This window comes from Physeter macrocephalus, chromosome 19 (genome assembly GCF_002837175.3).
Source record: "Physeter macrocephalus isolate SW-GA chromosome 19, ASM283717v5, whole genome shotgun sequence".
Taxonomy (NCBI): Eukaryota; Metazoa; Chordata; class Mammalia; order Artiodactyla; family Physeteridae; genus Physeter; species Physeter macrocephalus.
In genome coordinates, this window is record NC_041232.1 from 1,899,602 (window position 1) to 1,920,018 (window position 20,417).

Here is a 20,417-nt window from a genome sequence, read left to right on the forward strand (position 1 = left end):
TAACAGAAGGGAGCAAGGGGGCTGGCTAAGGCAGAGTGCTCCAAGTGGCACCATCTTACCAGGGAGTCCACCATCCTGTCACTAGCCCACTGAACCAGACAGGTGGCAGGTGCCCTTAAAATCCTATTTCACAAACCACATATAAACCTGAAAACACGTACAAAGTTCCGGGAGAAAAGGCCATCCGTTTTGGTTTTGGTTTGCTTGGATGGATTGTCATCATTCTGCTGTGAACAAGTAAACACCCTGTCACACCCACCTTTTCATTTTCGAAGAAGTGGCAAAAGCAGGACAAAGACCCCTCAGTCCCAGGAATAAACATGCTTTGTCATGTGATGGGACGCGGGGACTGTCCATGATGTAGGGCCAGGCATGGTGTAGGTGCTCAGTACACCGTGCCTCTCACTGACATCCATGAGTGGGGGGCTGCTGTGGGGTCCCCCAGGGTCCTCCTGGCCTGACGCAGGTGCTCCTTGGCTAGGAGGGGCCCGAGGGGCATCCTGGGCTAGAGGGCTGTGTGTTGTCTCCAGGTGACTGCTTCCTCCTTTGGGGACATTGTCTGTAACAAGAAGCTCAGAACAGCCAGTGTGCATTCTGCCAATTCACAGGACATTCCTGAAGCCAGGCACTCCTTCGTCAATGTGTGAGGTGGCTTCCTGCCATTCCACTGTGCGGGGGAGGTCAGGACTGTCCAGGGCCACTCAGCCAGACCTCTACCCTCAGCTTACCAGGGCCTGCCTGACTTCTGCGCCCCCACACCCCCAGAGTTGGGGGTGGCTGGATGGTGCCCAGCGGGGTGGAGTGCACATGTGGGGAGGAGGGACCAAGGAGGGTGTCTGCCCCAGTGGAACGCCGGTGGGCTCCAGACCCCCACCCCCAGACCTGGACCTTAACCTGCACCTGTCTGCGAGGCGACTCTGGTGGCCTGGGCTTCCTTATCTGTGAGGCAGACACAGTAATAGGGCATCCCTAGGACCTGGTGAGTTAAGAGGGGGTGGGCTACCTGGGTGTTTGTGACAGCGAGGTGGGGCCCTGTGCTGGGTCTGGCGCCCTGGGGGTTGGGGCGGGCTCTGCGCACGGACCTCACCCGCAGGCGGGGCAGGCTCAGCGTGCAGAGCGGCAGCGACGGCAGCGGCAGCGGCAGCGGCGGCGGCCACAGTAGGTGGGTCGCAGAGTCCTGCGGAAACAGATTCAGGTCCAGGAGGAGGCGAAGGCTCAGGTACCTGGGGACCGGGTGAGGCGAAACTGGCTCTAGGGGCGGCGGCGGCATGTTGGGGCCGGCAGTGCAGCGCCGAGCCCAGGGATCCGGCGCCACGCCCAGGGCGCCCCGGCTCGCGTCAGGTGCGCTGTTCCTCCAGTCCGGCGGGGCGGGGAAGGGGGGAACCGCGATGTCTGGGGCCAGGTGGCCGCCTGGGCTACGCCCAGGGCTGCAGCTCCACTCCTGTTCCACGTCCTGGAGGCCTGGCCCAGCTCCCGGGAAGCCTCGGGTTTCCACCTCGCTCTGGGATCCCAGATCACAGAGGCTTGGTTCCCAGCCATGCTCCCTGGGGCTGCCCCCTTCTCACCCTCAGGATCCACCCCCACCCCCACCAACAAGCCCAGTTTCGGCTCCACCATGGAGCCCCTGAGGCAGAGAGGGCCTCCCACCCACCCCTGTCCCAGCCCTGCCCTCCGGCAGGCCAGTGTTAAGCTCGCTCACTACCCCTGGGTGGGATCAGAGGGAGGATGGAAGGCTGGGCAGCCTGTCACTCCCCTCTGGCCCTGGTAGGTGCGAGCAGCTGGCTTGGTGCTCCTCTCAGCTGCGTGAAATGGCTTCAGGACTGCCTAGCACTGCCGGCCTGGCGCGCTTCTGCCAGAAGCTGAAACGGCTGAAGCCGCTAGAGGAGGCCACCATGGAGACATCGCTGCAGCGCTGCCTGTCCGCGCTGGACCTGACCCTGCTGGGAGTGGGGGCCATGGTGGGCTCGGGCCTCTATGTGCTCACCGGTACCGTGGCCAAGGAGATAACCGGCCCGGCCGTGATCGTGTCCTTCACTGTGGCCGCCGTGGCCTCCCTGCTGGCGGCCCTGTGTTACGCGGAGTTTGGGGCACGCGTGCCCCGCACAGGCTCTGCCTACCTGTTCACCTACGTGTCCATGGGCGAGCTGTGGGCCTTTGTCATCGGCTGGAACCTGGTGCTCGAGTACGTCATAGCTGGTGCTGCTGTGGCCCGCGCCTGGAGCGGCTACCTGGACGCCATGTTCGACCACCACATCCGCAACTTCACCGAGGCCCATGTGGGCATCTGGCAGGTGCCCCTCCTGGCCAGATATCCTGACTTCCTGGCTGCCAGCATCCTACTTTTGGCCTCCACCTTCGTCTCCTGCGGAGCCCGTGTCTCCTCCTGGCTCAACCACACCTTATCTGCCATCAGCATGGTCGTCATCCTTTTCATCATCATCCTGGGGTTTGTCCTCGCCCGCCTACACAACTGGGGCGAGGAGGAGGGCGGCTTTGCGCCCTTCGGCTTCTCCGGTATCATGTCCGGCACCGCAACCTGCTTCTACGCCTTCGTGGGCTTTGACGTCATTGCCGCCTCTAGTGAGGAGGCCCGGAACCCGAAGCGAGACGTGCCCCTGGCCATTGCCATCTCGCTTGGCCTCGCGGCCAGCGCCTACATCCTGGTCTCCACTGTGCTCACCCTCATGGTGCCCTGGCACAGCCTGGACCCTAATTCAGCGCTCGCTGACGCCTTTTACCAGCGGGGCTACAGCTGGGCTGGCTACCTCGTGGCGACTGGCTCCATCTGCGGTAAGTGGGGTCCTGCCCTGGCCTTCCGGGGAACACATCTCCAGCTGGGCCTCAGTTTTACCAGTTGTATAATGGACCCGGGAAGGGGCTAATTATTAGATTCCACCCAGGCTTGTTGGCAGAGACCTACTCACCCCGCTCCCCATTGTACACGGTATGTCGGTCTGGGCGTGTGCTTCCGTGTCTTTTCCTGGACAGAGGTACTCAGCCTTCACCAGATTCCCCAGTGGCCTGTGACCTAAACTGAGGTGTCCCACTCCTGGGTTGGGGGAGTGACAATCTTGCACCCCACAGGCACTCAGGCTCACCCTGAGAGCCCAGACAGACTCGTGCGCGTGCTCCCGAGGTGCCCCAGCCGTGGCCCCTGGGGTGCCTATGTGCCGTGCTGACCAGCCCCCGCCCTCTGCTGCAGCCATGACCACTGTCCTGCTCAACGGTCTCTTCTGCCTTCCCCGCATCATCTACGCCATGGCCGCCGACGGGCTCTTCTTCCAGGCGTTTGCCTACGTGCACCCCCGGACACAGGTGCCTCTGGTAGGCATCCTGGTGTTCGGGGTTCTCACAGCTTTGGTGGCGCTGCTGCTGGACCTTGAGGCATTGGTCCAGTTCCTGTCCATCGGCACACTGCTGGCCTACACCTTCGTGGCCATCAGCATTATCGTGCTGCGATTCCAGAAGGCCCCTCTGTCCAGTTCCCCAAGCCCAGCCAGCCCCCGCCCTGCGGCCAAGGAGTACAACTCCTTCTCAGACCACATAGAGCTGGTGGGCACCGAGCAGGTCCCAGCCCCCGAGCCTGGGCAGCTGCGGCCAGCCCTGAGGCCCTACTTGGGCTTCCTGGATAGGTGCAGCCCTGGAGTGGCCGTGGCTTCAGCGATCTGCGTCCTGGTGGCCTCAGCCATCACCCTGGGCTGCGTGCTGATCTTTGGGGACTCAGCCCTGCACCTCCCTCGCTGGGGCTACATCCTGCTGCTTCTGCTCTGCGGCATCATGTTTCTGCTCAGTCTCCTCGTCCTGGGGGCCCACCAGCAGCAACGCCAGCAGGACACCTTCCAGGTACCTCTCTCTACTCCCAACACCCACTTGCTGTCAGCCCACCAGCTCCCTTCTCCCCCGCGTCCTCCGCTGCAGCGGGATGACCACAGCTCACAGGCTGGGGAGGCAGCATGCACATCCACCTGTGTCTGCGAGCGGGCCCTGGTCTCCAGAATCTCCAGAGGCAGAGAAAGGCTCTGAGGCCTCTAGAGCAGTTGGGCCCTGGGCCAGCAGCCTCTCCTACAGCCCAGCCCAGCCCTACCGTTGCCCCTTCAGATCCCCATGGTGCCCCTGATTCCATCCCTGAGCATTCTCCTCAACATCTGCCTCATGCTGAAGCTGAGCTACCTGACCTGGGTGCGCTTCTCCATCTGGCTGCTGATCGGTGAGTGGGGGGCCAGGCTGGTGTCCTGGGCCGGCTGCAGGAGGGTGAGAAGGGCGAGCAGGGCTGGGACCTGCCGTTCATGCTCACGCCACCCCTGCAGGACTCTTGGTATATTTCGGCTACGGCATCTGGCACAGCAAGGAGAACCAGCGGGAGCTGCCAGGGGTGACCATCACACGCTATGTGGTTTTCCCTAGCGGCAGCCTGGAGGAGACAGTGCAGGTCGTGCAGCCCCCCAGCCAGGTACCAGCCCAGGAGCCCAGCAGTCCATGAGAGCTGCCTGCCCTCCATCCAAGGCAGCTCCGGTTTGCGGGCCTGCCCACGCTAGGGGGTCCTTCGGACTGTAGTTCAGGGGCCGACCTTCGAGTCTTTGGAGCTGGTGTGGCCAGCGCTCGTGTGGTGGACTCTTTGCGCAGTGCCTTCCAGTTTATGACCAACTCCAGCAACCTGGGCAGGTGGGGTAGGGCGGGTGGGGAAGAAGCCCCAGCCTCAGGGATCCATGATAATAACTGCTTAGCCAGCCATGTGGCCTGTGTCGTGTCCATTGTTCTTTGCGGCACTGAGTCCTCACTTGCCCCCAGGAACCACGCGATTGTCCCCAATGCAAAGCAAAGGTGCAGAAGTTCTGCAAGGGGGAGATGCCAGCCCTGGGACAGCCCTGAGTCGAGGACACTCAGGCCAGTGCCCTCTGCCCTGCTCAGAAGGCGCTATACATACACCCATATGCACCGGGTACAGAGAGGCAGTGTCAGGCTCCCCTCCTCTGGGGGATGGATCCAGACAGAAGTACCCAGGCCCCAAGGAGGCCACCTAGAAAGGGCAGCAGAGTTCGGGGTCCCCTTGGTTTCTCCAGAGCATGGTATGTGCCTGAGGCCTGCCTGGGGAGGCAGAGGCACACTCACACAGGGACACACACAGCTTCAAGCACACATCCACGTGCCCGTGCGGCTACCCTGGGGTGCGCACCGTGTGCAGACTGAGGCAGCAGCTGTTTCCAAGCTCAGACCCTGGTGCTGCTCTCCAGCTGCCCCAGGGGATGGGTGCGCAAGAGCCTGAACCTGCCCCAAGTGCCTTCCAGCCCCCCTGGTCCTTGGGGTGGGGTCCCCAGGCCCACCCAGCACTGTCCACTGGTCTCCCAGGTGGTGCTGTGCCCACCACAGGTACCACTAGCTCCCGTCTCTGCCTGTAAGGAGCACGCAGGAAGCTGCTGTCGACAGGCTTTACTCCCAGACCCTGAAGCCATACGTTAGCTTTCTTTGGGCCCCGTACATGGGACCCCGCCCCAGTAAAGACCTCAGGGCCATGTTCTCTCACCCTGACCTTTGTGGCCTGCCTCCCCAGGGACACTACTCTGGGGATTGAGAGGCAGCAAGGACCCCAAGGCTTTGCTGAGGCTCCAGATGCCAGATGGTTCCAGATGCTAGCCCAGCCTGAACCCCAACCCTGCCATCCCCAGATGGCCCATGTCACTGCCCCGGCAAGCGGCCAGCATGCCTGGTCACCGGGCCCCTGTGAGCAAGCAGCCCCTTGCCTCCCAGGTGGGCACTCCCAAACCCCTGCCACTGCCCTGGGGCCAAGACAGGGTCAGACCCCTGCAGCTAGTCCCTCCCTCACAGCTGTAGGCTCCCTGCAGCATGGGGAGTTCTCCAGCGGGCAGGACTCAGACCCTGTGAGGACGTCACAGCCAGATCCAGGCCAGCCTGCCGGGGCCTCTGGAATTTGTTTGGGGCATTCCTTCTGGCCACTGGGCTCCACCCGAAGTGAAGGACGGGGCCTCCTTCGAGCAGTTGCCTCGGGCTAGTTCTTAGGTGTGTGACCTTGGGTAGCAGTGAATTCCAGATATACATTCTCCCCACCCCCACAAGTTCCAGGAGGTTGGGCTGAGTGTCACCAAGGAGCACACAGACGGTCCCAAAGGACCCAATGACCACCAACTCAGCTCCTCCATCCTCTTCTCCCAATCCCAGCCCTCCACAGTCTGAGGGCTGCCACCGGGAAGGGCTGGTGCATGCGCCATTGCCGGGTCCTAGTGGGTTGGGTCATCTGCCTGCCCCAGTCTGAATTCCATGGATGACCACCCCAAACTGGGTGGGGACGAGCCCCAGGCACCCAGCACCAGAGCAGCAGAGACAACCCTCTTGTCAGACCTCTTTCTACCCTGCCCTAGACTACGGCAGCACAGACCCTGGAACAGCGCTGAGAGGGTGGGGGCTCCACCTACAATGGGGGTGCTGCCAGGGGAGAGGGCTGGAGTCTGCACAGCCAGCAGAGGGTCTGTGCTGACCACTGGTGAGTGGGCCGCTGCTGGAAGCCCTGGTGACAGAGGTGGGAGAGAGTTCTCCAGACACAGCTGGAGTCCTTGTGACCAGCGCCCTGGGACATGTTCCGCTGCAGGTCTCTGTGCAATAGCGGCTTCTGCTGCTCCCTGGGCAGTACCCTGCCGAGGCCAGAGTCAGGGCAGGGACAGTGTGCCTGGGAGTTGAAGGATGGAATTTTCTCACTCCCTGCCCCGGTCCTGCTGGGGCTCCATCCATGAGGTACCCAAGGCGAGGCCCCTCCCTTCCCAGCCCCGACCCCCAACAGCAGGGAACAGGCCTCAGGAATGGGCCAGCAAGTGGGGGTCAGGGCCAAGGCTTTGGTGTCCAGCTTCTGGTAGCAGCCCTGGCCGTTGGGACAGGCGCTGGGCCCCCTCTAAGGAGCCTGGGCAGCCAGGTGCAGGGGTGCAGATGCCGGTTTTGTCTGCTCAGGGCTGGCAGTCACCTTTGGAGCTTTTGCCTGCAGATGAGGACAGCAGGTCAGGGCTCAGGCCGACGTTCCCCAGAAGTGTAGCAGAGCCCAGGGGTCAGGCAGGCCGGCAGCTTACCTCCTCATACTTGGTCCTCCAGTAGAAATGAGCTTCTCCATCCACGTACAACAGCAGCAGGTCACAGAGGAAGGTGATCTGGGAGAGGCAGGACTGACCTGTGTCCTGGCCCCCAACCCGCCCTCCTGCCACCTCCCCAGACCTCCCCCCAACTAGACCTAATGTCAGGGGGCTCGGCTGTGCCATCGGATGGGCCTCGGCCCACGTTCACCGAAGCCAGAGGGAGCCCATGTTAGCCAGACTCACCACGCCCAGCCAAGCTGCTCCTGTGCCCAAAGTGACGAGTGTGGGGATGAGCCCGAACTTCCCTGCCTGAGAGACCTGGGTGAGCCTCTAAGCCATGCCTGTTACCGCCCCCACCGCCCCTGCCCACCTACCTGCCCACCTACCTGCCCAGTGACGAGGATGTCAAAACGGATCCCGTAGAGCTTTAGCAGACTCCGGGCCTCCACACCCGAGGCCTCCCACCAGTGAGTGGCCATCCTGGGGGCAGGAGAGAGTCTGGTGGCCTGTTCTGCCCGCTTCCCGGCCAGGCTGGCCCTCCCAGGCCTCCATCTTCCTCACCCACTGACTCCACAAACCCCCAGCCCTACCCTGAGTCCTGGGTTGTTTGTTGAGGATACAGGGAAAGAGCAAGCAGGACCCGCCTCTCAGGAGCTCCCTGCCTGCTGAGGGGATGGGGCAGAGGGGTCTCTAAATAGACACCTGCAGTGGGGGCAAGGGGAGCTGGGGGGCAGGCCCAGGGCTGTGAGGGTCCAGAGGAGGGAGCTCACTCTCCCCGAGGAACCAGGGAAGGCTTTCTGCAGTGGGGGACACGCAGGTTGGTTTTCCAGGGATCAGGAAGGAGTTCTAGACAAAGCAGCACCAGCGAGAGCACAGAGCTAAGGGGAGCAGAGCATGGGTGGGGGCCAGCTCCATATAGCTGCAAAGGGCAGGGGAGGTCAGTGAAACCAGTCCAGGAAAGGTCCGTTTGTGTTTGTGCGCGAGCGCACACACGCGTGTGCTCGCATGTGTGTGCACGCAAGTGATGAGGTGACATGAGGTGGCAGAAAGATAGGATCCCACTGGGCAGCAGCAGGGGAAGGTCTGCTTGGGAGACTCAAAGGCATGAGAATAAATGCAATGCAAGTTCCTTGAGTACACCCTGGATTGGAAAATAAAAAGATTTCGGACTATTATTGGCACAATTGGGGAAATTTAAATATTAGATTCATTCTGCCAATGTTAAATTTCTTGAATGTGACAACAGGACAGCGGTCACTTGGGAAAGGTCCTTATACTCAGGACAGCCTGGGGAGGGGTGAGTGTCTGCCGGACATCTGCTCGTTACTTTCAAACGGTTTGGTTTGAAATCTATCTAAATATATCCAGCTCAGTCTAGAGAGGAGAGAGAAAGCAAATGTGTCAAAATGGTCAAAACAAAAAACAAAAAAAACCCTAGTGAACCCAGATGACAGCTATATGGGTGTTCATGGTACTAATCTTTGAACTTTTCTATAGATTTCTGTAAAATTTTTGATAAAACCTTAAGGGAAAAGTAAAAAAGAAAGCCCCCTGTGCAGTGGAGGGAGGTACTGGAGGCAGGATGGGGGAGGAGGGGCTGGGGGAGGGGTCCCGGCAGCAGCAGGGGGTGCGGGGTGGAGGGCATAGGGCTCAGGAGGGAGGCTGGATGGAGCCTGTGTTGGGGGTCGTGGAGCTGAGACCACCTCCTCCTTTCCCTGGGCCCCCCTCCCACACACAGCAGGCATCCAGAGTTCTGGGAGGGGTGGTCTGTCCCGGCCGCCACAGGACAGGCAGACGAGAATCTGGCTTGGAGCAGTGGGCAGTGGGGGCCGCACCTGAAGTTGTAGCTCCGCTCCTGCAGCTGGAAGGAGTAGTGGGGCCGGCAGTCAGAGCCCCTGGCATCCAGGTCGCAGTTCCAGTGGACATGGACGCCCATGGCACCGCCCTGCACACAGCACAGCACTGCTCCACTGGCTTGGGGCCCGGGGCCCTCTCCCAGCCCTCCTGGAACCCTGCCCCCTCCACAGACCCACCAGCAGCGCCAGGTCCTCAAAGACCCCTCCAGCTGCGGCCACGAGGTCCCCGATGCGGAACACAGGGCAGGAGGGGCTGGAGCGTGGGTCGTAGCGGCAGCGCTTGAAATATGTTGGGTCCTGGGTGTCCAAGGCATTGGACCTGAGAGGGGTGGGCGGGGGTCAGGCCAGGCAGGGGACATGGAGGGTCTTCGACCAGCTAGGAACCCCCCACCTTACTTGGAGAAGTTAAACTTGCTGAAGGTGATGGTGTTTTTGATGAACAGCGTGAAGTTCTCCGCCTGGACCAGCAGGGGCTTTCTGCGGGGCAGGGGTGGGCGAGGGGTGGGGGGTGGCAGTGAGTGGCAGGCTCTGTGGTCCTGGGGCAGGGGTGGAGGATGGGGGGGAGACTTACACGGGCACAGCACCACTCTCCACTGGGCACCAGCCCCGGATCTCACAGGTCCTGTGGGTCCCGTTGAACACTACGCACTGGCCCGTTTTTATGCCTTGAAAACGCAAGACAAACTCCAGGCTCTCAAATCTCTATGGGGCCTGGGGAGGGGTGGGGAGGGGGCCGTTGACAGAGAGATGCAGAGGCACCATGTGCACTGGTGAGCCACCCAGGGTCCCAACAGGCCCCCGGAGTCCCCACTCCAGTGGAAGCACTGCAAGGTGGGGGTTGCGGGGGCCGGTTACCGTGGCTGTGGGTCCCTGTCTCCCCTTCAGGACAGTCCTGGTCGGCCCAGCAGCTAGCCAGCGGGATGGAGGGGTGCTAGGGGTGAGAGAGCAGACTTGCCAAGGACCAAGGGATGCCTCCTCCGTGACCTGCCCTGCAGTCCACAGGGACACACCCCTCCCTGCCTTAGCCCCTCAGGGATCCCTGAGTTTGGGGGCACAAGAGAAAGCTGGAGGGTGCAAATGAAGGGGGGCGCGAACAGCCCTGGCTGGGTAGGGGTGCAATTGCTGTATTCCAAGGCCGAGCAAGACTCCTGCCCTGCTACTTCTGTGGGGGCAGAAGTGGTTCATCCAGGGGGACTTCCCTGGTGGTGCAGTGGATAAGACTCTGCGCTCCCAATGCAGGGGCCCAGGTTCGATCCCTGGTCAGGGAACTAGATCCCACATGCTGCAACTAAGAGTTGGAATGCCACAACTAAGGAGCTGGTGAGCCGCAACTAAGGAGACCGCCTGCTGCAATAAGACCCCACACAACCAAATAAATAAATAAATATTTTTTAAAAAAGAAGTGGTTCATCCAGGCCCAGCTCCTCTGGTCCAATTCAGAGGACAGAACAGGGAAGATGGCAGGACGGTGGGGAAGGTGAGTTTGTGCCAGGGTGGAGGTGCTGGGGGCCGACCGTGGGGGCGGCCCTGGTGGGAGAGGCCTGGGAAGTACACAGGCTCCTCCCTTCCCTGCTGGTTCTGTAAAACAGGGACATAGGTGCCTGCACACAGCGACAGAGTTCTGAGGATCGGCCAAAAGGGGAAGGTGGTAAGCTTTCCGGGGGTCCCAGGCCCCAAAAGGAAGGCACAGCCTCACAGACGCAGTTCTGTAGTTCTGTCCTGGCTGAGGCTTGACGCTGCTGCCCAGGGCACCCAGTTCAGGGGCAGCAGGGGGGACACGGCATCCGGTGGTAAGAAGGGCTCAGGGGCTCTGAGCCAAATGTGATTAGAGGGCAGAGGACAGTGTGGAGCCACCTGCTCTGCTTTGCTGTCCCTACCTGTGTCCTGAATCTGCCCCTCTTCTCCACCTTGGCTGGGCCACCACCTCCTTTGTCCAGACCCCATGGTGACCAACATGGGTCCCGATCTCAGCCTCATCCTCCTCCGTCCAGCAGCCTGAATCATCCCTCCCAAGGCACAGAAGATGAAGCGCCCCTCCTCTGAGCCCCTCTGCGCCCCCCATGCTCCTGTGATCAAGCTCAGCTCCACAGCAGGGCTCTTTGGGCCCTGATATCTTGGGCTCCATCCTTCCCACTCCAGTCCAAATAGAGGCTCCAACCCCACTGAGCAGCAGGTGACCCCAGAGGTGCCTCACCCCATACAGCAGGGGCCTTCGCCCACGCAGCCCCCTCTGCCTGGACAGCCTCAAGATCCTGACTGAGTCTCTGAGTCCAGTGGGAAACCTTTCCTGAGGCCCTGGGCTGGCAGAGGAGGCGCCTCCCTGGGGCTCCCAGCTGCAGCCTCTGCCCCTGTCGCAGGACCTGGCATCGTGGCTGGGCCGTCTGTGCAGAAGCTCCTTGGCGTATGCGGGCTGCACTTCTGCAGCCCCGGGGGAGGCTCAGCAGATTTCTGAAGCTCTAACACTACAGGGAGCACAGTGGGTGTGCTGGGAGGGACCAGACGACCAGGACCCTCAGAGGAGCTGCTCTCAGGAAGCCGGGTGGTCAGATCTGGTGGTCAGTTTCATGGGACAAGCCAGAAGCTGGGACACAGGGCAAAGAGGAATCCCATGGATTCCAGAAAATGCAGAACCATGGCCCCAGAAAAATTTCAGGACAGTCCACACACTGAACAATAAATAGGTGTCATCTGAGCATTTGGAAAGGGAAGGACATCGTGCATTTGCCCAGTGCACACACATCACCTCCTCTGAGGATGGGGCCGACCAGGGACATGTGACATCCCCAGCAACTGTGGTGGGACCAACGACCAGGACTTAGGGGCAGGGACCACACAGTTACTCTCCAGCCCAGCAAGCGATTAACTTTTAGCCTCGATTAAAGAAAGATGTCACCATGGAGGTAGGCTTCCAAGGTTCCTGACTGTTCAAACAAAATCCACAGCTAGGAAACTGTACACTTAAAAATGGTTAAGATGGTAAATTTTATGTTACATGTATGTTATCACAATTTTAAAAATTGGAAAAAAATCCACAGCTGGAGAAAAGAGTCAGTGGGCTCTGTGACAGAGGCTGAATCCCTGGGACATCCCTAGGCAAGGAGAAAAGGTGAGATTTCAGGGGGAGGATCTGCATTTCTGGATAAGAAATGGATCTGAAGATGGCAGGAGACGGGCTTGACCACAGTTGTAGTGAAAAGTACCCAGAGACCATAAGGGACCCTGAGCGCAGCATAAGCAGGAGTGTGCTGTTTGCGCACAAAAATTGAAGCTGCCCCAGCACACATTAATAGAGGCTGTGCGTAGAAAAGGGCTTGCCTGGTTGTTTTTTTTTTTTGGCTGCACTGGGTCTTCGTTGCTGCTTGCGGGCTTTCTCTAGTTGGGTCGTGCGGGGGATACTCTTCATTGTGGGGCGCGGGCTTCTCATTGTGGTGGCTTTTTTTTTTTTTTTTTTGTGGCTGTGTAGGGTCTTTGTTGCTGCGTGCAGGCTTTCTGTAGTTGTGGCGAGTGGGGGCTACTCTTCCTTGCAGTGCGCAGGCTTCTCATTGCAGTGGCTTCTCTTGTTGCAGAGCATGGGCTCTAGGCACGTGGGCTCCAGCAGTTGTGGCGCGTGGGCTCAGCAGTTGTGACGCAGGGACTTAGTTGTTCCGCAGCATGTGGGACCAGAGATCGAACCCGTGTCCCCTGCATTGGCAGGCCGACACTTAACCACTGCACCACCAGGGAAGTCCCCCAGATTGCCTCTTGCTATTATAAGAGCCCACCTGAGCACTGTGCCCCGTTCTGGGTGTTACCCTGACAACCTCCAGAGTGCCCAGAGGTGGGACCAGGATGCGGAGGGGCCTGGACACCTCATGGGGGACAGCAGCAGGAGATTCTGGAACTAGGAACCCGCTGGGAAGCCCTCAGGCAGCCTTACCTCTGGGCATCTGCCCTGAACTTGTTCTGGCGTCACAAGGAAATTGGTCACCAAGAAGAACATGTTCTCTCCCTAGAAGACAAGTGTCAGGGTTGGTCTCTCCTCCCCGCTCCCATCGGGAGATGCCAGAAGCCGGTAGCTTGGCTTGTGTGGGAAGGGGCCCTGGCCCCATCGGGTCATCAGCCCTGAGCCTCAGGAAAACGCTCTCCAGTGAGGCAAGGGAGGCAGAGACGGGAGGTTGGCTGGGCTGCTGGCCATTTCTGAGCCCATGTGTGCCTCTCACTTTCATTTAGTTGCTCAACCAGAATTTTCTAAGAGCCTCCTGCTTCCAGGCACTGAAGATCCAGGCTAGTGGGGAGGTGTGCTCCTCACTGCAGGCATGGCCAGGGGCCAGGGGAGCCGGAGGTAAGCTCTGTCTGGACAAAAGATGACTGGCGCCTGTGTGCTGCACACGAGAGCTCAGCGGGTGTGCGGGATGCACGCCCAGGAAGGGGAGGCGAGGGCTGGGCAGAGGCAGAGGCAGTGGGCGTGGTGGTGGTCAGGATCTAGAGGGGCTTGGTGGCCACCATCATGAAAGGAAGCCTCCTAAGGGTCAAAGGTAAGGGCTGGCAGGCTCAGCTTGGCTGCCGCATGGGGACCCACCAGAAGACCTCAGCCATCCAGAGATGGCGCGAGCAGTTGTGAAAGCTGTTAGGAAATGGAATGAACAGGAGAGAGGGACTGTAAGGCATCCAGCAGGTCCAGCCTCGGCACTGGTGGATGTCATTGGATGACAAAAAGCCACACTGGGAGAGGGAGATGATTTCTTTTTGGATGTGGCGGGTGTGCAACCAGGAGGCAGCTGTGCTCAGGGCAGGTGGTCACCGGGGTTAGAATTTGGGCATCAGCAGGACAGAGGAGGCAACTAAGGTTGTGGACAATCGGGTGGAGGGAGAAGTTGCCGGAAATACAGCATGGGAGGGGCAGAGGAGGAGCACTCGACAGCAGTGTTCCAGGTCAGAGAGGAGGCGCCCAGGAAGCTCCAGGTCCTGGCATCCTGCACCCCTCTCACCACACCCTCAAGCTCAAGCCTTGAGGCCCTAGACACTCCTCTCCTTTCCAGATGCAGACTTTTAATTTATTTTTTTCTTTTCCATTATGGTTTATTACAGGATACTGAATATAGTTCCCTGTGCTATACAGTAGGACCTTGTTGTTTATCCATCCTGTATATAATAGTTTGCATCTGCTAATTCCAAACTCCCAATCCATCCCTCCCCCACTACCCTCCCCCTTGGCAACCACAAGTCTGTCTGTTCTCTATGTGAGTCTGTTTCTGTTTCATAGATAAGTTCATCTGTGTCATATTTTAGATTCCATACATAAGTGGTATCATATGGTATTTGTCCGTCTCTGCCTGACTTACTTCACTTAGTATGATCCCCTTTAGGTCCATCCATGTACCTGCAAATGGCATTATTTCATTCTTTTTTATGGCTGAGAAATATCCCATTGTATACATGTACCACATCTTCTTTATCTACTCCAGATGCAGACTTTGTAAATGCATCCCTCTGGCCTGGCTTCCCGACACATCAGCTCCTCCACACGGAAACCTCTTACACATCCCTGAAAGCCCTGTCCAGACACCACTCCTCTGTAAGGCCCTTCCCAAGCATGGCCCTGTGACAGCACCAGCACCCCCTCTGGCATCACATCCCTCTCTTGCACACACTCGGTGCAGGGGTGGTATCAGAGGTGCCAGTACCTGGCAGCAGCACCAAGTCACCCACCTGTGGTGGCTTCACGAAGTCAGCCACATCCCACAGCCGGTTCCCCAGCTCCTTGATCTGGGTTACGGAAACCCCTTTGAGTTTGGTGATGACAGAAATCTGGGGGTCCAGGTCCTGCTCCTGGTAGCCTTTTTTGGCGAGGAGGGCCCACCTGAGGAGGAGGCAATAGGTGGTATGGTATGTCCCCGGCACATGGCAGATCTGGGGCTACCTGCTCAGTCTCTCCCCCCATACCCTCCAGGCTCCCAGGCCAGCATTCGGGGGCCCCACCTCCTCCCCACCTCATTTCCCACACCAAACACCCTGCACAGGCCAGAGGCTCCGGCCATGTATAGGAGAGCCGGTACCCTCACCAGGCACCCAAGGGCTTGGAGATGCCCACCACCACCTCCTTCACCAGCCAATCCCCTCCCCCTGCCCCGCCTAGATCCAGCTTCCTCTTTAAAGACTACCCCGACCCAGCTTAAACTGATGGTCTCTACTGAGGGCCTTAGTGCTTCAGCTCTCACAAGTGTCAGGGACTACCTCCTGCCGGCCGGGGGCCTCCTGTGCAGGGATGGGGGCCCATCCTGCTCTGTGCCCAAGCCAAACATGGGGCTGGGAGCAAGGCACAGGAAAGAATGCAGGTGGGCAGCCAAGCACACAACCTGCTCTTACACCTCACTGGCTTCTAGACAGATGGAGAGCCTTCCTTCTGCCCACCTCCTGCCCTGCTCCACGACCAGCAGCCCAGCCCCTGAAGAGTCAGACCCTCACCCCTCAGCCCAGCAGGACCAGCCGTGATCCCTCCAGCTAGCACGCCCAGGAGCCGTTCTCTTACCCCACCACGTAGACCATGACCCCCAGCTGCAGCAACCTCTGCAAGGCGCCCACCCGCCAGTTCCGGGTCCTCACATACTTTTCCGTTTTGTAATCCAGAAGCCCCCAGCCCACCACGGCCCCTGGGGAGCCCATGCTCCCAGATCCTGCCGGCGGCTGGGGCGCGTGAGTCAGCACAGCAGCTGCAGCCACAGCTGAACGGGAGGTAAAGCAGGCGCCAAGCTGGGCCAGGCCAGCAGCTATTAAAGGGACACTCAGGACAGGATTCAGCCTCTACCTCCCAGGCCCAACCCCCAGTTGCCCTGGGCCTCCCATCCGCTTCAGACTCCCTCTGCTGGGCCCCGGACACACAGAGAGGAGCAGTCTCTGTCCACTGCCCTCTGGCCTCACCTCCTTGGGGTGATGACAGGTGGGATAGGTATTGTGAGAGGGCGGCATGGGCCAGCAGGAGCCCAGAGGAGGACAAGGAAAGCTTCAGGAAGAAGCAACCTCTGAATTGACACTTGCAGATCTTAAGTTCAACAAGCAGCATTGGGGAGGAATGTTCTCGGTGGAGGGAGCAACATATGCGACGCTAAAGCGTGTGAGAGCTGAGACCCACAGAATGCGAGCGTGACCCTGGCTCCAGAGAGGATGTGGCCAGGCCCTGCAAGGTCCCCCAGCCTCCTCTGCGACGCTCCCTTGGAGCTGCCCCACCCCCAGGCTCTGGAGTGGAAAGGGGGCGATGCTGGAGCCGCCTAGGGCGACGGGAAGACAAGCCCGCCACGCGCCAATCGGTCTTGGCTGCGAGCGGGTCAAGGTCAGCCCGGGCCCGCAGCGTTGTCCGCAGCAACCAACAACTCGGGGTCGCCGGGGCAACTGCCGCCCGGGAAGCTCTCTATTGGCTGCAGCAGACGCCTATTCGCCATGCATCGCATCCGATAGGTCAATGCACCGGAGGGTCCGCCCACATCCCCTGGCCGCGCTCCCGATGCAGCCCTCGCAGTCCCGGCCTCGGTGTCCGCGAGTGCAGAGTGGAAGTAACCATGAGGGGTCCCTGCGAGGGGCCTGGAGAGAAGGAAGAGCTGGAGGAAGGGGCGGCGGCCGCCGCTGGGCGTCCTGCAGGGGTCCTGGAGGCCCAGAAAGGTTCGGACGCGGATTCGAACTCCGACCAAGAGAAAAGAAGGTGCCTACGAACCAGGGGGCAGGCTGGGGCCAAGTAGGCAGGGGACCCCGTCCAGCAGGAGCGCATCCCTCCGTGGACACCGTAATATTCCTGGAGGCATCAGGAGTTCCACGATTAGAACAGGCTTCCAGAATGATGTTAAGATGCAAAAATCCTGCCAAACAGCGTAAGAAGGGCTGTCCCACACTGACACTGAATCAGGGCTGGGTTTTCCCAACCTCAGGGGAGACTAAAGTAATGGATGTATAAAACTTAGAATTGCTTCAGCTTCCTTCCCCATAAAATGTTCATAAAGCGTATGTGGTCTGCAATCCAGCGGAAGAGAAAGCATGCACTTTGGTGTCAGACAGGCAGGGTAGGGCCAGGATCAGCTGCTACAAGCTGCATGACTTTGGGGAAAGGATTTGCATTCTCTGAGCCTCAATGTCCTCGTCTGTATGTGGGGGCAACAGTCCCTACTAGCAGGAGGAAATTCCTCTAGAAGGAAAACAAAGCTGGGTAGTGATGGAGGCAGGGGAGGGGGCCACATCCATCCCTGTCTCCTATCAGGCACCCATAAGCTTGGAGAACTGGGCAAGGACACCCTCTACCTGAGGTCTTGCTGGGCCCACAGCGTCGTGCCTGCTTCCTGCTTTCTGCGCCAAGGGAGCACCCCAGAGCTCAACCTGTAGCACCGTTGCCTGGGGCCCCAGCTACCCCTGGAGGGATCCTGGGGCCAGGCTTGGAGGGCAAGGATCTGGGAGCAGCAACCATGGGAGTGGTCCCTTCCTGAGCCCATCCACACACTCCCCGGCCTTGCTCTGTACCAGGCATGTCCCATCCCCCACAATGGGTGACAGGTGGGATTGGGGCTATGACAAAGTTCAGTACAAGGGCTGGGGAGCCTGCAAGGGGCCCCTAACTTGCTGGAGAGTCAGCGAAGCTTCTGGGTGGAGCCTATAAGGAGAAGCAGGTGTCCCTCGGCCTGTGGGAAGGGGAGGTCCTTCCAGCTGGAGGGCACTGAGTGGGCTGAGCCCTGCAAACAGAGCCTGTGTACTGGCTAGCTATCTAGGGCCCTCAGCTCTGGGAAGGGCCAGGCCCCTCAGGCCCCTCTCTGCCCCAGGGTGCCCAGGCTCTGGCTTCTGTGTTGACCTACAATCCCTACATCAAGCGGCTGGAACTTCGGGACAGCGGGCTCTGTGGGGCTGGCACGGAGGCCCTGGCAGGTACTCTGAGCAAAAGCAGTATCTGTGGTAGGTGCCGTGCCTGGGACAGGGGGGCAGGCTACCCCCACACTGGGCCTTGTCACTCCCCCCACCTGCTGGTGTTGCTTGGGGCGGGGCCTCATCACAGGGTGGGGAGGGTGGGGTGGAGTTAGACCCTCTGTGGTGCACCCAGTGCTGGACCCCTCCTCTACCCTCTTCTGCTAGCCAGCACCCCTGCGTATGTTGTCCTCCCATTGCCTGAATGCAGGTGGGAGACTGCGGCACAGAGGGTCGGGGCCAGGCAGTGCGGGGGGCGGGGTGCTGGAGTTTGTCAGGGCTGGTTCCAAATGCCGCCTCTGCGGCAGGGTGACCCTGGGCAAGGAGCCAACCTTGCTGAGCCTCAGTTTCCAATCTGTGAAGTGGGCCCAACAATGTCACTTAGACCTTGGGTATGTGGGAAACATGCTCAGCAGAGCGTCTGCTCACATATGAGCGCCACGCACAGCCACCTGGGCTGTCACTGCCAGTCCCCGGAAATGTAGCAGTGGGGGCTTCTGTGGGTGGGCTGTGTTATGCCAGGCACAAATCATCAGCGGGGTGGCTGTGATGTATCACAGACATCCTCCACAGCCCCACAAAGTAGGTGGTTTTAGCCCCTTGACAAAACTCGTGGAGACATGGAGTGGGGGTTGAAGTCTGGGAAGTTGCCTGGGGCCGGAGGGGACCCAGCTGATGGGTGGCAGACTCACCATCCACCCCTGGACAGTCTGACTGCAAGGCCCCTCGTGCTGTGTCGGGCCTGGAAGGTGTGCAGGAGGGAGGAGGGTGATGCCTGGCTTTGGATCCCACCACAGAGGAGTGGTGCCAGCCCTCAGATGTGGACCTGTCGGAGAACCAGCTGGGAGCAGTGGGAACCCGGGCTGTCTGTGCCGCCCTGGCAGTGAACCCGGCTGTGCAGAAGGCACAGCCGGCAGGGAATGGCCTGGAGGAGCAGGTGGCCCAGTACCTTACTGAATTCCTGCTGGTCCACACAGGCCTGAAACCCCTGGACCTGAGCTATAACCAGCTGAATGACCAAGCAGGTAACATCCAGCCACTGGCCAGGGCGACCATGGTGGCACTCATGTCCATCTTCCTGGGGCAGGGTGGGTGGAGGTAGGCAGGACCACTCTGAGCATCCATGCTGTGGTTCCTGCTTCCCCCCCATCCCCGTACAGAACTCTCGGCCCATTCCCCGAATGTCTTACTGCCCACCACTGCATATGCTGGGTGCTGACAGCCACTAGGGATCCAGCCATGAAGTATACTAAGTCCCTGCCCTCAAGGAACACACATTAACAAGATAACTCTCCATAATTATTGTGTTACAAAAGAAACAAACAGGGCTTGATTCTAGAGACGAATGTGGAGCCCCTCCCTGCTTTAGAGAGGTGACCACTGGGGAGGACTCTGTGAGGAGGAGATGTTTAAGCTGAAATGTGCAATGGGGGAGGAATCAGACATGGCAAGACCAGAAGGAGAGCATTTCAAGCAGAGGAACTATTTCCCGGGCACACAGACACCAGTGTGACTGGGCTACTGAGCCAGGAGAGAGGGTCCAGCTGTGGGATGGAGAGACAGCAGGGATGCAGAACTACACATCATGGCAAAAGGCATGAGGATTTCATTCCAAGTGCTGTGGAAGACATCAGTGGGATTCCTTGATCTTACCACTTTCTCTCAGGCCCCAGGGCCTTTGCATGGGTTAGCTGCTTTGCCAGGACATGCAGTTCTACCTGCCTGTCCTCAACCACCCTAATCGATTTTAAGAATCACCTGGGGGGCTTCCCTGGTGGCGCAGTGTTTGAGAGTCCGCCTGCCGATACAGGGGACGCGGGTTCGTGCCCCGGTCCGGGAAGATCCCACATGCTGCAGAGCGGCTAGGCCCATGAGCCATGGCCGCTGAGCCTGCGCGTCCGGAGCCTGTGCTCTGCAACAGGAGAGGCCACAATGGTGAGAGGCCCGCGTACCGCAAAAAAAAAAAAAAAGAATCACCTGGGACCCTGGGTTAGGAATACAGATTCCGTGGCCCTGGGCCTCCTGAACCTCTGTATCCTCTTGGGGGAGATGTGGGTGCATCTGCATTTGCCTGCGCGCCCGGAGCCCGTGCTCTGCAACAGGAGAGGCCACAATGGTGAGAGGCCCGCGTACCGCAAAAAAAAAAAAAAAGAATCACCTGGGACCCTGGGTTAGGAATACAGATTCCGTGGCCCTGGGCCTCCTGAACCTCTGTATCCTCTTGGGGGAGATGTGGGTGCATCTGCATTTTAACAGGTGCCCCAGGAGATTTGTCTGATCCAGAAAGTTCGGGGATCACTGTTCTGACTGCTTAGTGTGAGTGGGGGTGGCACCAGCCTTGGCTTGGGCGAATCAGCCCTAGAGTTTAACCACCAGAGAGACAGTCTGCCTTCTAAGAAAACTGTTGTGAAATCAGTGAAATTAAAAGAGAAACTCTCCCTGGTGGTTCAGTGGTTAAGAATCTGCCTGCCAATGCAGGGAACACGGGTTCGAGCCCTGGTCCAGGAAGATCCCACATGCCGCGGAGCAACTAAGCCCGTGCACCACAACTACTGAGCCTGCGCTCTAGAGCCTG

General features: G+C 59.6%; 3 protein-coding genes across 17 annotated transcripts in view; 2 read left to right on the forward strand and 1 right to left on the reverse strand.

The window, feature by feature from the left end:
• Positions 1 to 1,719: 1,719 nt before the first annotated feature.
• SLC7A4 (solute carrier family 7 member 4) lies at positions 1,720 to 4,511 on the forward strand. The gene is made up of 4 exons (XM_007130637.4): positions 1,720 to 2,790; positions 3,203 to 3,843; positions 4,099 to 4,207; positions 4,308 to 4,511. Exons 1-4 carry the CDS (start codon positions 1,809 to 1,811, stop codon positions 4,478 to 4,480), a joined length of 1,905 nt encoding a protein of 634 aa, XP_007130699.1. The 5' UTR covers positions 1,720 to 1,808; the 3' UTR covers positions 4,481 to 4,511.
• A 767-nt stretch (positions 4,512 to 5,278) lies between these two features.
• Positions 5,279 to 20,417, reverse strand: part of P2RX6 (purinergic receptor P2X 6) — a 31,923-nt gene continuing 16,784 nt past the window's right edge. For 9 of the 15 annotated variants that reach the window (XM_055080265.1, XM_055080268.1, XM_055080266.1 and 6 more), the window contains 11 exons: positions 14,618 to 14,768; positions 12,846 to 12,917; positions 9,785 to 9,860; positions 9,501 to 9,594; positions 9,326 to 9,406; positions 9,107 to 9,248; positions 8,909 to 9,018; positions 7,460 to 7,553; positions 7,317 to 7,382; positions 7,071 to 7,148; positions 5,282 to 6,982 (listed from right to left, as the gene is read on the reverse strand). In XM_055080265.1, coding sequence (XP_054936240.1) covers positions 6,899 to 6,982; positions 7,071 to 7,148; positions 7,317 to 7,382; positions 7,460 to 7,553; positions 8,909 to 9,018; positions 9,107 to 9,248; positions 9,326 to 9,406; positions 9,501 to 9,594; positions 9,785 to 9,860; positions 12,846 to 12,917; positions 14,618 to 14,768 — 1,048 coding nt within the window. In that variant the 3' untranslated portion in view covers positions 5,282 to 6,898. Of the gene's footprint in view, positions 6,983 to 7,070; positions 7,149 to 7,316; positions 7,383 to 7,459; positions 7,554 to 8,908; positions 9,249 to 9,325; positions 9,407 to 9,500; positions 9,595 to 9,784; positions 9,861 to 12,845; positions 12,918 to 14,617; positions 14,769 to 15,437; positions 15,702 to 20,417 lie in introns of those variants that run through there. The other 6 variants (XM_028480103.2, XM_024120927.3, XM_028480101.2 and 3 more) reach the window with 6 other exon arrangements.
• The window catches only part of LRRC74B (leucine rich repeat containing 74B), a 13,282-nt gene continuing 9,079 nt past the window's right edge, over positions 16,215 to 20,417 (forward strand). The window contains 4 exon segments of the mRNA XM_024120498.3: positions 16,215 to 16,629; positions 17,162 to 17,276; positions 17,687 to 17,833; positions 18,661 to 18,867. Of these exon segments, the coding sequence (XP_023976266.1) occupies positions 16,462 to 16,629; positions 17,162 to 17,276; positions 17,687 to 17,833; positions 18,661 to 18,867 (637 nt within the window). The 5' untranslated portion in view covers positions 16,215 to 16,461.

Coding starts and splice junctions, on each gene's coding strand:
- SLC7A4 (XM_007130637.4), top strand. CDS start 1,809: ATGGCTTCAGGACTGCCTAGCACTGCCGGCCTGGCGCGCTTCTGCCAG. Junction 3,844..4,098: donor GCCAGCAGGACACCTTCCAG/GTACCTCTCTCT, acceptor TTGCCCCTTCAG/ATCCCCATGGTGCCCCTGAT. Junction 4,208..4,307: donor CTCCATCTGGCTGCTGATCG/GTGAGTGGGGGG, acceptor CCACCCCTGCAG/GACTCTTGGTATATTTCGGC.